Genomic DNA, 13,932 nt, shown 5'->3' on the forward strand with positions numbered 1-13,932 from the left:
AGGAGGGGGCAGGGTGCCTACTAGCCTACTAGATTGTTGTGAAGGGGGCTGTTTTTTCTACTTTAGTCCCTGATCCTTTTCACCTCCATTTTGGGAGGAGTCCCACTTCAGCAAATAACTTCGATATTTGGATCAGCTATTGCTTATGGCTCTTCCTAGCAGCAGTAGAATGAAATTGTTTGTGAGAGGCTGAATAGTGCTTATGGGGTTCTGAATGGTGGTAGTAAATAAGCAACAAGATACTGACAATGACAAGCTGCTTCTTGGCAGAACTATGTGGATCAGCAGACTTGGGTGCAGATATTATGTAGTCTCTGACCAAGGCATCTTTCTAAAATGAAAGCTGAAATTCTGTAGGTGAAATTCCCTTGTTCCTCTCTCAGGAAAGAATGCCAGAGATATCTTGCACTAAGCAGTACAATCTGCTTGCCATGGTATTATAAATAAATAATCCTGATTTATATTTGTTTTTTATTTCAGATCTGAAATTTGAGTTTTGACTTGTGCATTCTTGCAAAAGAAATCTGTCGACTATCGAAAAAAATGGGGACTCCTGGATCGGGTAGGAAAAGAACTCCAATAAAAGATAGATTCTCTGCAGAAGATGAAGCCTTGAGTCACATTGCCAGAGAGGTCTGTCATTATTACATTATCTAACATATAAAGGGCAAATGAAAATTGCTTAACCCAGAATGGATACATACATTCAAATTAAAACTGTTGTCACTTTAGGAACTATACATTCAACAATTACTAGTTGCAGGTTTTGGATAATTGTTATTAAAATTGAAGTATTGAAATACATAATAACCTAAAACATTACAGTAATATATTTCAGTTTAGTTTAATTTTAAAGTGTATTGTAGATATTGTTGTTTTACTCTCTAGTAATTGGTTATATATTTTCCAAATAAATGGCTTTTAATCCAAAAATGTTTTGAAAATCTATATTTCTTTACTGTGACTTGACCTAAAGCATGGGGTTATTTATGTTGAATTAAAAGATAAGAACGGCCAAACAGGGTCGGACCAAAGATCAGTCTAGCCCAGTATACTATCTTCAGATAGAGGCAAATGCCAGGTGCTCCAGCATAAATGAACAGAATGAGTAATCCCAGCTTCTGACAAACAGAGGCTAGGGACACCATTTCTACCATCCTGGCTAATGGCTATCCTCCATGAATTTAACAAGGTTAAAAAAAGAACTAGATAATGCCCTGGTCTTCAGTGTCCTTTGGCAGGGAGTTCCACAGATTCTGGTGAGAGACTTTTTAAAATTGCTATTTCCTCTCTGTCACTTCTGTTGTGAGCATGCAAAATAATTGAACATGAGAATTCTAAAATACCATCAAATACCATCTGTATTACCATCAAAGCAGCAAGAAACAGAGTTAGGAATCTGGGTGGATAAAAATAAACGATTTAAAAAAAATACACCAGATTTTTCTTTTTTAAAATATCAATAAAATGTTAATTTTTTCTTTTAAAAATAATTTACTATTAAATCTCATCACAAATATGCTTGGGAAGTTGAAATGCATTTCATCAGCTAATTGAATAGTCGATGGAATTTCAAGTAGTCGATGGATTAGTTGATAAGGGGGAGCTAACCCTCCTTTATAAGGAGCCCCAGAAGCTAATCCTGCTATGCTTCTGCCCTTTAAACGTATTAAGCTCTACTTAATACATTTAAAAGGCAGAAGCGTAGTAAGCAGACCAGATGTGAGTCAGGAATCAACTGATTCCCAGTTTGTGCCCAAACTCCCCACTATGCCTCTGCCTCCCCTGCTCTCCCTGCAGAGACAATGCTGGGGGAACTGGCTTTTAAGCTTGCCCCTACCCCCTTTGCTGCTTCTCTTTGATAGAGGTAGCCAGGGGGAGAAGTGACTATTGGAGTCACTACTCGACTATCTGATAAGCCTTTGTGTATCAGGTAGTTCACTAGTCATTTACATCCCTAAAATATGCTGCACTTACACTTACAGTCTGATTAAAAATGAGTTAATGGCTCTAGTCTATCAGCTCTTACTTCTTGAAAATTCTGGGCTTTCAATTTCTGTTTCTCAGCAGTTTAAAGTAACATGCAAAGAAAGATAGAGGCTGCGTAGGATTACTTTTGTTCTATGCTTATGTAGTGGACTTGGGCTAAGCATGGCACAGAAGTCAGTTAAGACATTGTCTTAAAGATGGAGAGTCAATATATAGGGAATGATGGAGAGAGCATAGAAAGGAGCAGTGGAGTGGACTGGAAAGAAAAATATTCCACGACACTTTTGCTACAGAAAAACTGTCGGGGCTTCTGGGCATGAGAGAGACCTTCTCTTGGAATATTTTGAAGAAATTTGTTCCCTGGGTAAAAAAGAAAGTGTCAGGCGTAAGACGTGCAAGAAGACAAGGCAGAGCCTAGTTGCAAGAATGAAACAACGTAAGGAAAACTAGTCATAGCAAGAAAATTATGTGGATATGGCTGAAGAACAAAGTGGATAAACTACAGGCAGTCCCCGAATTACGCGGATCCGACTTATGTTGGATCCGCAGACACGAACGGGGATTTTCTCGCCCCGGAGGACTGGAGCGGCGGGACGCCTGGTCCCGCCGCCTGCCTCCTCCGGGACGAGAAAAGCTGCTCCCAGTCTCCCTGGTCTGCTGCAGGAGCCAGCAGACCAGAGAGACGGGGAGCAAAGCGGCGCAGGACCCGGGGCCGGACCCGCGGCCGCTTCCAGATCAGCTGAAAGCGCCACGGGTCCGGCCCCGGGTCCTGCGCCGTTTTGCTCCACGTCTCTCTGGTCTGCAGACCAGGGAGATGCTGAGCAAAGCCGCGCAGGACCCGGCCGGACCCGCGGCGCTTCCAGCTGATCTGGAAGCGCCGCAGGTCCGGCCCCGGGTCCTGCGCCGCTTTGCTCCGCGTCTCTCTGGTCTGCAGACCAGGGAGACGCTGAGCAAAGCGGCGGAGGACCCGGGCCAGACCCGCGGCGCTTCCAGCTGATCTGGAAGCGCCGCGGGTCCGGCCTGGGTCCTCCGCTGCTTTGCTCCACGTCTCTCTGGTCTGCTGGGGGGGACGCAGCTAGTGCCCCCCTCAGCAGACCAGGGAGATGTGGAGCAAAGCCCGGGGCCTGTGGTAGAGCAGGTGGGGTGCTGCCGGTTGGTCCCGCAGCACCGCTCCTTGGCGCTACTGGACCAACCCGGCAGCACCCCAGCTACTCTGCCCCAGGAGTCCTGATTCAGCCGCTGCTGATCAGTTTCAGCAGTGGCTGAATCAGGACGCCTGGGGCAGAGCAGCTGGGGTGCTGCTGGGTTGGTCCAGTAGCGCCGAGGAGCGGCTGCGCTACTGGACCAACCCAGCAGCACCCGAGCTGCTCTGCCCCAGGCGTCCCCAAGTTAGCCGCTACTGAAACTGACCAGCGGCTGACTACAGGAAGCCCGAGGCAGAGTTGCTCTGCTCCTGGCTTCCTGGAATCAGCTGCTGATCAGTTTCAGCAGCAGCTGACTTGGGGACGCCTGGGATTCTTAAGTTGAATCTGTATGTAAGTCAGAACTGGTGTCCAGATTCAGCGGCTGAATCTGGATGCCAGTTCCGACTTACATACAGATTCAACTTAAGAACAAACCTACAGTCCCTATGTTGTACGTAACCCGGGGACTGCCTGTAGTTAGTAGCTTAATTCATTTTGCATTACATCATTCTTGAAGACAATATGCCTTTTAACATAACTGTGGTTTAACAATTAAATTCCCAAGATATTTGCTATGGTGGATATTGCTAGAATAGAAAGTTTAGCTTAAGATATCTTTATGGCTTGTTTAATTAGTTAGGTGATAATTTCATTTAGAATCTAAGTACAGTACAGAAAGCTGCAGTAAGAGACATCTAGGGTTGCCAGTTGCCACTGAGAGTAATTTTCTTATTTTATATCACATAATACATGCCTCTTATCATGGCCACAAGAGATAATGGCAGTGCCATAAATCTATTCCCTATTTTGCCTCAGTATAACTCATCTTTTCCAAGATGATGTCTTTCTGGATCTGTGCAAGTTTTTTCATAGCCGTTTGGAATGGAAATCCATCATCTTTTCCAAGTGAACCCCATTCTATATGTGTTTTCTCAAAAAACAGAAGTGTCAGTGAACTCATTGAGGGTTATTCCAAAATTAAGTGTGCTCTAAGCACAGCCAGTCTTGGCTTTTGTGGACGCTTGGAATCAGATCTGCATCCTTGCTGAAAAAAATGTAAATGATTAATTGAATAATAGAATGAGAAAAATTGAGAAGAATGAGTATTCAAAATAATTTTTTTATTAAGTTTGCTGATGATACTAAGGTGGGAGAGGTTGCAAGTGCTTTGGAGGATAGGGTCAAAATCAAAATGATCTGGACAAACTAGAGAAATGGTCTGTGGTTAACAGGATGAAGTTTAATAAGGACAAACACAAAGAACTCCACTTAGGAAGGAACAATAATTCTCTCACATACAGAGTAGGAAGTGGTTGCCTAGGAAGGAGTACTGCTGAAAGGGATTTAAGGGTCATAATGAACGACAAGTTAAACATGAGTCAACAGTTTGCAAAAAAAGCAAACATGGTTCTAGGATACATTAATCGGAGTGTTGTGAGCAAGACACGAGAAGTCATTCTTTCACTCTACTCTGCACTGATTTCAAGGAAGATATGGAGAAATTGGAGAAGTCCAGAGAAAAGCAACAAAAATGATTAAAGGTCTAGAGGGAAGAGTGGAAAAAACTGGGCTTGTTTAGTTTAGAAAACAGAAGAGTGAGAGGGGACATTATAGTGGTTTTCAAGTATCTAAAAGGGTATCACAGGGAGGAGGGAGAAAAATTGTTCTCCTTGGCCTCTGAGGATAGGGCAAAAAGCAATGGGCTTAAATTGCTACAATGGAGATTTAGGTTGGACATCAAGAAAACTTCCTGCCCATCAGGGTGGTTTAAAGACTGGAATAAATTGTGTAGGGGGATTGTAGAATCTCTATTACTGGAGATATTTAAGAGCAAGTTAGAGACACCTGTAAGGGGTGATCTAGACCAGTGTTTCTCAACTTTTTTTTTTATAAAGTACCCCTTTTTTCGAAAAAAAAAAGTACCCCCAGTACCTACAGTTTTCAGATACACAATTTTTTTTCTACCATTGCAACACATTTGTTTAAACAACTTAATTGTAGCCAGTCGGGAGATGAAATTTTTGTCTGTAAAAAGTACAAAAATAATAAAGTGCTGTAACACTTAAAAATTCAGGTTTTTTCCCAAATTTCAGTTGTGTTGACATACCCCCCCAGACTTCTCTCGAGTACCTCTATGGGTACTCGTACCACCGGTTGAGAAACACTGATCTAGACAGTACTTGGTCCTTGGACAGGGGCTGCTGCCAGAGCAGCTTCTCCCCGCAGCGAACCTTGGCCCACCATGGGCAGAGGCTGCTTTGCAGCAGCCTCCCCTTTCCCCCCACTATCTCTGATAGAGGCAGCCGGGGAGGGGAGGGAGGAGGTGGCAGACGGCACTGCAGAGACAGTGCTGGGGGGAGTGAGTAGGCATTACTCCACTCTGCTACCCAATAAGCATAAACTTATTTATAATCGACTACACACTAACATCCGTAGACATGGCTGACAAGTGATTTCACTAGAGCTTAACTACCTTTGGAAAACTTTTCCTAATTAATATCTAACCTAAATAAGCCTTGTTGCAGGTTAAGCTCATTACTTCTTGTTCTGTCTTCAGTGGGCATGGAGAACAATTGATCCCCATCATCTTAATAACAGTACGTTTAAAGACTGTTGTCAGGTCTCTCAGTAGTTATCTTTTCTCAAAGTAGTTCTCTATGCCCAGGAGTTATGCGGGCGTGGTGTGGGTGTGAGTGGGTTTTTTTTTTCAATTCCTCTTAGCTTGGTGTCATCAGCAAATCTAAGAGCACACTCCACTGTATTGTCTAAGTTATCAGTGAAAATATTGAATAGTACCAGACCCAGAACTAACCCTTGTGGGACCCCATTGCATACACCTTCTCAATTTGAGAATTACTGTTGTTCCTGTCTCCTTGCCTTGGAGCCCCTTGGAAGCCTCCTGCTTGCTGTGCAGGGTGTGGAAGGGAGAAGGTGTGTGTGTGTGTGTGTGTGTGTGTGTGTGTGTGTGTGTGTCTGTGTGTGTGTGTGTGTGTGTTGTCAGGGTGCCCCTCGTCCCCCCAATCCTGTATCCCATCTCCACACAGAGAGAAGGGGATGGAGGGAGCTCGGCAATGCAAATCTCTGTCATTCTTTCACACTGTGTGTGTGTCTATCATTCTCACAAACACACACTGTCCTTCCCTCTCATCTCCTGACCCAACACGTACATGGTCTTTTAACTAATTAAGCATTCAACTTATTAATGTTATCTAAATTGCTTTTCACCTAGTGGCTGGACAGCTATGAGGACCTCAGTTCAGAGCTTCTGGGGGCCCCCTACTGCCCATGGGAGCTCAGAGTTCCAAGGTCCCTTGCCACCAGCAGCTTGAAGCTCTAAAGGTCCCTGCTGCTCACTGCATCTGGGAAACTGTTGCGGGAGGGAATCCTGCAGCTTACAGAGACTGAAGTCACAGAGCTCTCTAGAAATCACAGATTTTGTAACAAAATTGTGCCTTAGTTGTCAGTTATTTATAGAGCTGTCAATCAAAGTTAACACTTTGAGGGAGGCAGCATCAGCGGAGAAAGTGGGCCCTGAAATCTCAGCCTGCAGCTGAATGAGGTCACATGTGCGAGAGAAGCCTGAAGCTTCAATTTGGGGGCGGGGAGGTGCAGGTGTGAAGCCTAAAGCCCCAGCTAGGTAGGAGGGGAGGTGCAAAATTCAACCTATATTTGAGAATAACCTAAATATTTAAAGAAATGGTATTCTGTTTTAACACTGCAATTACCACTTTAATCATGAGTAGTTTTTAATCACTTGATAGCACAGAAGAAGTGCTAATAACTAGGGCTAAGTAGAGGACCTATGCTTTAACCCGTTACTGGTAAGGGTGATACTTATTGTGTACTCGGTTAACCACTTACCCATTTCCATGCCTATAAGGGAGTGCTATTTATTCTTTCTCATAACACAAGAACTGAGGGTCACTGATTAAAATTGAGGCAGCAGAGGTTTAAACCAAACAAAAGGAAGTATTTCTTCACACAACACACAGTCAATCTGTGGAACTCTTTGCCAGATGATGTTGCAAAGGCCAAGATTATAATAGGATTAAAAAAAGAACTAGATAAATTCATGGAGGATAGGCCCTTCAGTTGCTATTAGCTAGGATGGGCAGGGATGGTGTCCCTACCTTCTGTTTGCCAGAAGCTGGGAATGAGGGAAAGTGAATGGATCAACTTGATTATCTGTTCTGTTAATATTCTTTGAGGTACCTGATACTGACCGCTGTCAGAAGACAGGATGAACAGTGAGATGGACCATTGGTCTGACCCAGTATGGCCATTCTTATGTTCTTATTGGTACAGAGCCTGCATAACTACTGCCGCTGCAGCAATCCATCAGCTGATCTTTCATGCCCTTTAGTCGTCACTTATGAACAAGATCCCTAGATACTTTAATTCTTCCACTAAGGTCAACTAGCTATTTAGGCTGAGAGTTAAAATCATCCCACTTAGAGTTCAACAATCCCAGTTTCTTTGCACCGGCTATCAGCTCTTTAGTTTAGGGTGGTTTTCCTCCTGTACTTATTCATGTGTTCAGGAAATTAGCTGTTTGTTTCCATCCAGATTCCTGACTTTATCACTCAGGGTTTTCAGTCTTCTCCCAATAGCTGGTATGTCCGGGTCTGAGAAGGGAGCCTTCACATCCTTTTTGAGTCTATTTCTATGCTTCCTACTCACACTTCTTGCTGGCTCTGCAGTATTGCATTAATTTAATGTCTCCCTGATGTCTATCAAGAAAGGTGTTTTCTGCATATAGTGCCATGTATTATCAGTGATGCTGACACCTCCTCCCCCTCCCTCCAAAAAGTCATATGAGTATTAGTTCCTCTGGCAAGCTGCTTGGGTTGTTAAATTGATCAGAGTCCCCCAGACTAGATTAGGATAGAATCTGCCTTGTCCAGTGTGAATTACTGATAAAGAGGTAACTGAAGCTGGTAGTACTCTAAATCACTGATTTTTCAAGTAGGGGTATGTGTACTGTTGGGCGGGGAGGGAGGCTCAATAAACACAGGCCTCCCGTGAGATAAAACTCCTCATCTAAATATTAGCTTAGTTTTACAATAGATTACATGAAAAGCACTAATGAAATAAGTACAAGCTAAAATTTCATACGGTGTCTTTTGTACTATACACTAAAATAAACACAGTACTTATATTCCAACTGACATACAATTATATGGAGGTAAGAAGAAAATAAGTGATTTTTCAGTGCGGTGACAGATTTGTACTTCTGTGTAAGCAAATAATTTACAAGCGAATATTGTAAGTAAGTGAGGTGAAATTTAGGGGTACGCAAGACAAATCCGCCTTCTGAAAGGGGTATAGTGGTCTGGAAAGGTTGAAAGTCACTCATCTAAATAGACCTAATGGTGCAAGGGACAGAAAGTCTGTCTCTGTGTGGAAGCATGTAAGGGTAATGCAGTTGCAGAATGACAGTAGTTAGTTTTTACCAGGACTGAGGGTTGGCATTTCTCAGCTTGGTTCCAGGTGCACATGGGTGCAGGAGTGGGATGCAGAGTTTACAGGTGAAGGAGGCATGGTGCAGTGCAGGGATGTATGAGGGTGCCCTTTGGCTGAATAGCCAGTGCTTTATTTATCAGGCTGACCCCTGGTACCTCTTTGCATACAAATTAAGCACTGCAGGGCTATCTACTGACTCTGAATTGCAGGACTTCGGCTTTGTCTACATTATTGAGTTCTGTCAACCAAACATAAGTCAATGCCCAAAAGTGCACATAATGAAAATCAAAATATATTGTTCATACTAGCTCCCTTTGGTGATAGATCCTGTCCACATTGGGGGCACCCTCATTAACAGTGTGAGCCTGACTAGTATATGAAGAGTAAATGTGTTAGTTTAAACTTTTAGAAAACTGGTGTAGAGAAATTAGACATTGAAAAAAAGTTGCTCTGGAGTAATTTTTATTTATTTTATTTTGAAAAGCATTCTGCACAGTTGGCCATCTGTTTCTGTGTTGCATAACAGCTTGTGTTGTGTTGTGTTGTGGTGTGGTGTGGTGTGTGTGTGTGTGTGTGTGTGTGTGTGTGTGTGTGTGTGTGTATTATAATAGAACAAAAGTGCATTGTGTTTTTATTGCTTTTAATTTCTGGTTTTTTACCACCTGGTAAAAGCTGTGTATAAACAGGAGATGATGGTAATTTTTAAAATGTGTTTTTATGATGATGAAATTAAGTCTGAAATTATGCTGATCATAATAGGATTGCTCCAGTCCTTCCTCTTCTCAGCAGTTTAAATAGTTTCCAAAATTGGGATTATAATTTGGCTTCAAATAGTCACACTTTTACGATAGGAATGATTTATACTTAAGTTAGACTTCCATTTTATAACTATAAGGGTTAGAGTAGAGGTCTGTGTGGGTTTTTGGTTTTTTTAAGAAAAGCCTAGGCCTTGACTACATGAATCTTATGTTTGCAATAACCTGGACTGTAAATCTACATAGGTAGCAGTTCAGGGAGCAGGCAGCATGTGTGGGCATCCAACTTACATACTAGCTCCTACAGAGTTGCCTGCTCCCCCGCCCGTGCCACTGTGATGTGGCTCCAGCTCTGGCCCTGGCCGGGGCCGCTGGAGGAGCAGCAACGCCGTCTGCCTGCGATGCAGCTCTAGCTCTGGTGCCAGCCGGGGCTGCCTGTGACGTGGCCTGCAGCTCCAGTCCTGGGGAAGGATTGAAGCTAGGGCTAGGATGCCCTGTTGATCCTGGGTCAGGGCAGCCGCCCTAGAGCAGCTGAGCAGTCATTGTGGGACTCTGCTGAGGAGGTGGGTGAGCCTCAGATTCTTGATGTGTGCCTATGTGGGCATGCACTTTAGAGGCAACACTAGCACTGGGTGAGCTCTCCTGGCACTCTTGCCATAGCTACTCCTGTCATGTTAAAGCACTGCCATGGCTGCATTTTAAACTTTAAAGTATAGACAAAGCATTAGAGCAGGGATGGGCAATAATTTTTGGCTGGGGGCCACTTAAAACATTTTTAAAGTGGCCCCGGGCTCCCCTGGAAAGGGCAGGGCCTAAACCGGAAGGGGTGGGGCCAGGGTGCTTCTGGGCTTCCCCACCCACATACCAAGTTTAGTCTGTGGGTGGGGAAGCCTCTTTGCCCCGTCCCTCCTTCGCATTAGGCACCTATGCCCCTGGCAGGGAGGAAGAGGCTTTGTGTGCTCCCAGGTCAATCAGGGCCTGGGGATGGGGAGCCACGGGAAACTTCCTTCACCCTGCCCCAACCCTGCACGAGCATACGGCCCTTTGAAGTGCTGTGAACTTCTCGCAGGGTGGGAGGATGGCGAAGGAAACTTCATGTGCCGCTCCCGCCCCCAGGCCAATCAGGGCTTGGGCATGCGGGAGCGCAAGATGTCTCCTCCCACCCTGCGAGGAGCGCATGGAACTTCAAAGTGCTGTGTGCTCTTGGCAGAGGGGGAGGAAGCTTTGTGCACTCCCCATCCCCAGACTCTGATTGGCCTGGGGGCGGGAGAGCGGTAGGGCCTCTGCTGGTTTGATCAACCCACTTGGTGGGCCGAATCTGTGCCTTTGGGTTGCCAGGTGTCCAATTTTCTATCGGACAGTCCGGTATTTGCGCCCTCTGTCTGGTAGAAAAAGTCTGAAAATACCGGACATGTGCAATGTTCGGTATTTTCTGAATTTCCGGCTGGGCGCCGGACAAAAGCCTGGCAGGGGCAGGGGAACGACTGGGACGTGGGCCGGGATTGGTGCTGGGAGCCCTGTGGTCGCGTGCAAAAGCTGGGCGGGGTGGGGGCAGTGGCTGGGACTCACAGCCGCTCCTCCGCCCGGCTTCTGCATGCAACCAGAGGCTCCCAGCGCCAGTCGCGGTCCTGCCTCCCAGCTGGGAGCCTCTGGTTCCGTGCAGAAGCCGGGCTTCCATCCACTGCCCCTGCCTGGCTTCTACTAGCAACTAGAGGGAGTGCCTGCCTGGGGTGCGGCCTGTTGGACTCCAGCTGTGGTCAGTGGCTAGTCCCCCCCAGCTCTGCTTCCCATCCCCCTTCCTCCAGTCCCCCCTCCTCTTGTCCTGCCCCCCTGACTCCTGATCCTCCCCAGCTCTGCTTCCCACCCACCCCCTTTCCTCCCGGCCAGCCCCGCGCCACGGCCCCTGACTCTTCCGCCCCCCTATCTCCCGGCCGGCCCCGCCCCTTCCAAGTGTGTCCGGTATTTTGGAGGGGGTCTACCTGGTAACCCTGTTTGTCTACCCCGCCTTAGAGTTACTTCCTGGCTTTCTGCAAACTTTATGTTCATGCCTGAGATTTTGGATCAGAGTACAGCCAATAGAGGAATTTAATGTCTATTAAAAATTGGTTTCCATATAGGCAGTTGTTTTGAAGAACCAGTTACGAACTTGCAAAACAGATTTTCAGAATTAAGAGTCTCTGAAAATAAGTTGCATGGATAGTTTATCTGGTGTTTGTAACTTTCAAACTACTTGCTTCAGTAATAGATGTGTTGGGTTGTAGTATTATCGCTTGATTTGTGGTAAATTTCAGTCGCCAACCTAAAAGAGAATTTGAATTTGAGGGCATGGGGAAAGTTGATGGGTAATTTGATGTATACCACTGAGAACAAAGAACTTTGTACATCTAAACCCATGTGGAGTAAAGGTCACTTAAACTTCCATTTCGTAAAACTAACCCCACCCTACTCAGATAGCAGCACTCAGCAACATTCTCTCTTTGTGTTTCCTTTATAAATAATTTTAATGTGTTTAGAATGCACCATTTTTCTCACATCAGTATTCTCAAAAGTTATATTTTGAACCCCTAACTTGTATAAATTGTTAATTATACATTTACTCTTGACTAAAATGTATGTATAAAACATCAAGCTTAATGGTAAGTGGTGTAGGAGCGGTGAGAATTTGGAGACATAGTAAAATTGGAGTTGGAATGAAATGTTAACCACATTTTAATTTCATTTGAATAATTTTGTATTTACCTAATTCCATTCCTTGAATGAATGAATGATAGCTTTTGTTGTTCAGCCGTCAGTTATTTGTTAAATGCTAAATCTTGTGATATAAAGGAACTTAATTTTTCGTTACTAGAACATCCAGCTATATCATTAGTGGTCCAATGTAATTAATTACCTATTTTGTAACTCCTAATAAGTAATGAGCTATATATTAAACCATGTTGTGGGTACAGAATAAAATAAAGAAAATTTGAGATTTAATTTTGGGTTCCAGCAGGAATGCTCATCTTGTGCATTTTTCCTCCAAGAATTTTTGCATTTTCCAATAAGTGTTGGGTTTTAGTAATTTCCCTCCTAAATATTAAACGTGTTTATAAATCCTTCCAGATAAGATTTAGACATTGGTCTACGGTATGCATTTGTTGCATGGTCTTTTAATTGTGTTGGTTATTGCTTATGTTTTAACTTAAAAATTTTCTATCTTGGGCCTCTGGTACTGCAAACTTATTTGTGCTTAAAGTTACACACCTGAACAGTCTTAGCGAAGTCAATGGAACTGTTTGTATGTAAAATTAAAATGTATTAGTATTTGTAGGCTTAGACTTGATTAACACTTGCTTTCCATTGCAATTCTTGTTGTCTGGCAGTGATATTTTTAACAATTCTAATATATACTCATTTTTGTGATTTTTTTTGTTTGTTCTTTACAACTACTACTTTCTATCAAACTGATTTTTTTCATATGAACAGTTAATGAAAATCAAGGTCTGTTTTTGTGGAGAAACGATTAAATCAAATATTCTTACAAATTTCACAAAGCAAAGTGGTTAAAAAAATGCTTAACCTTTATTACTTTCGATCAACTTATAGGCAGAAGCAAGGCTTGCAGCCAAACGGGCTGCTCGAGCAGAAGCAAGAGAGATACGTATGAGAGAATTGGAGCGACAACAGAAAGAGGTAATGTAGATTTTTCTATATTATTTCATACTGTAGGAGAAAGAAAGAGCGGGAAGCATGGGCCTGGTGCTTGAACCAAAGTAAGCAAGAGTTATACTGTGAGTAATATACAAGCCTTGTCAAAAGCAGGTGTTTGCCTGCAAGTCAGTATCTCACGGTATTAGAACTGTTAGCACTAATAAAAGCACATGAAGTATGTAAATACATTCTTTCAGGACAGTACAGGGACACCCAGCTAGGTATGTAATAAAATAGTTGGAAACAATAAAAGTGAAAGCATAACAATGAGTAGTGAATGCTTTGGGGGAAAGTACAAGGGGAGATACCAAACATGTCATTAATGCATAAGATGATATGTACAGTGTGTATCATAGATAGTTCATTTCTGTCTATAAATATTGATGTACCTCGACTTAATTCTTTGGCTGATCTAAGGGCCAGTAGTGAAATCCATATTATCAACTGAGCCATGTCCATTGTCTTGGGTTCAAATATGTAGTGGCTCGGAGGCCATCTGTCTACCAACAGCTATTAATGTACTTTGTTTGACAGTAAACCTGACTTGGCAGCCTCTGTCCACAGCAGGCCCGAGCTCCCAGTGGACAGAGGCTGTTCCACCTCCCACAGTCAGGCTCATTCCCAGCAGCAGCCCAGGCTCTCTGCAGACAGAGCTCAGACCTCCTGCGGACAGGGGCTGCTGCCACCCCGTGCTGCTGCCTCTATCAGAGGCAGCAGCACAGGATAGTAGGCAGCCAGTCTGAACGGGGAGCTGGTTTCAAAACTGGCTCTTCTTGTGGACTGGTTCCCGCCTGGCACCCCGCGCTGCTGCCTCTGATACAGAGGCAGCAGCGTGCAGTCGAAAGAGGCTT

The 13,932-nt window shown here is 44.1% G+C and overlaps 1 protein-coding gene across 22 annotated transcripts in view; it reads left to right on the plus strand.

Moving 5' to 3' along the window:
- Window positions 1–13,932, plus strand: part of LRRFIP2 (LRR binding FLII interacting protein 2) — a 123,525-nt gene that overhangs the window by 36,787 nt on the left and 72,806 nt on the right. For all 22 annotated transcript variants that reach the window (XM_014574054.4, XM_075921795.2, XM_025185124.3 and 19 more), the window contains 2 exons: window positions 481–633; window positions 12,977–13,063. In XM_014574054.4, the coding sequence (XP_014429540.3) occupies window positions 544–633; window positions 12,977–13,063 (177 nt within the window). In that variant the 5' untranslated portion in view covers window positions 481–543. The remainder of the gene's footprint in view (window positions 1–480; window positions 634–12,976; window positions 13,064–13,932) is intronic.

This window comes from Pelodiscus sinensis, chromosome 2 (genome assembly GCF_052426305.1).
Source record: "Pelodiscus sinensis isolate ZL-2025 chromosome 2, ASM5242630v1, whole genome shotgun sequence".
In the NCBI taxonomy this organism is placed as follows: Eukaryota; Metazoa; Chordata; order Testudines; family Trionychidae; genus Pelodiscus; species Pelodiscus sinensis.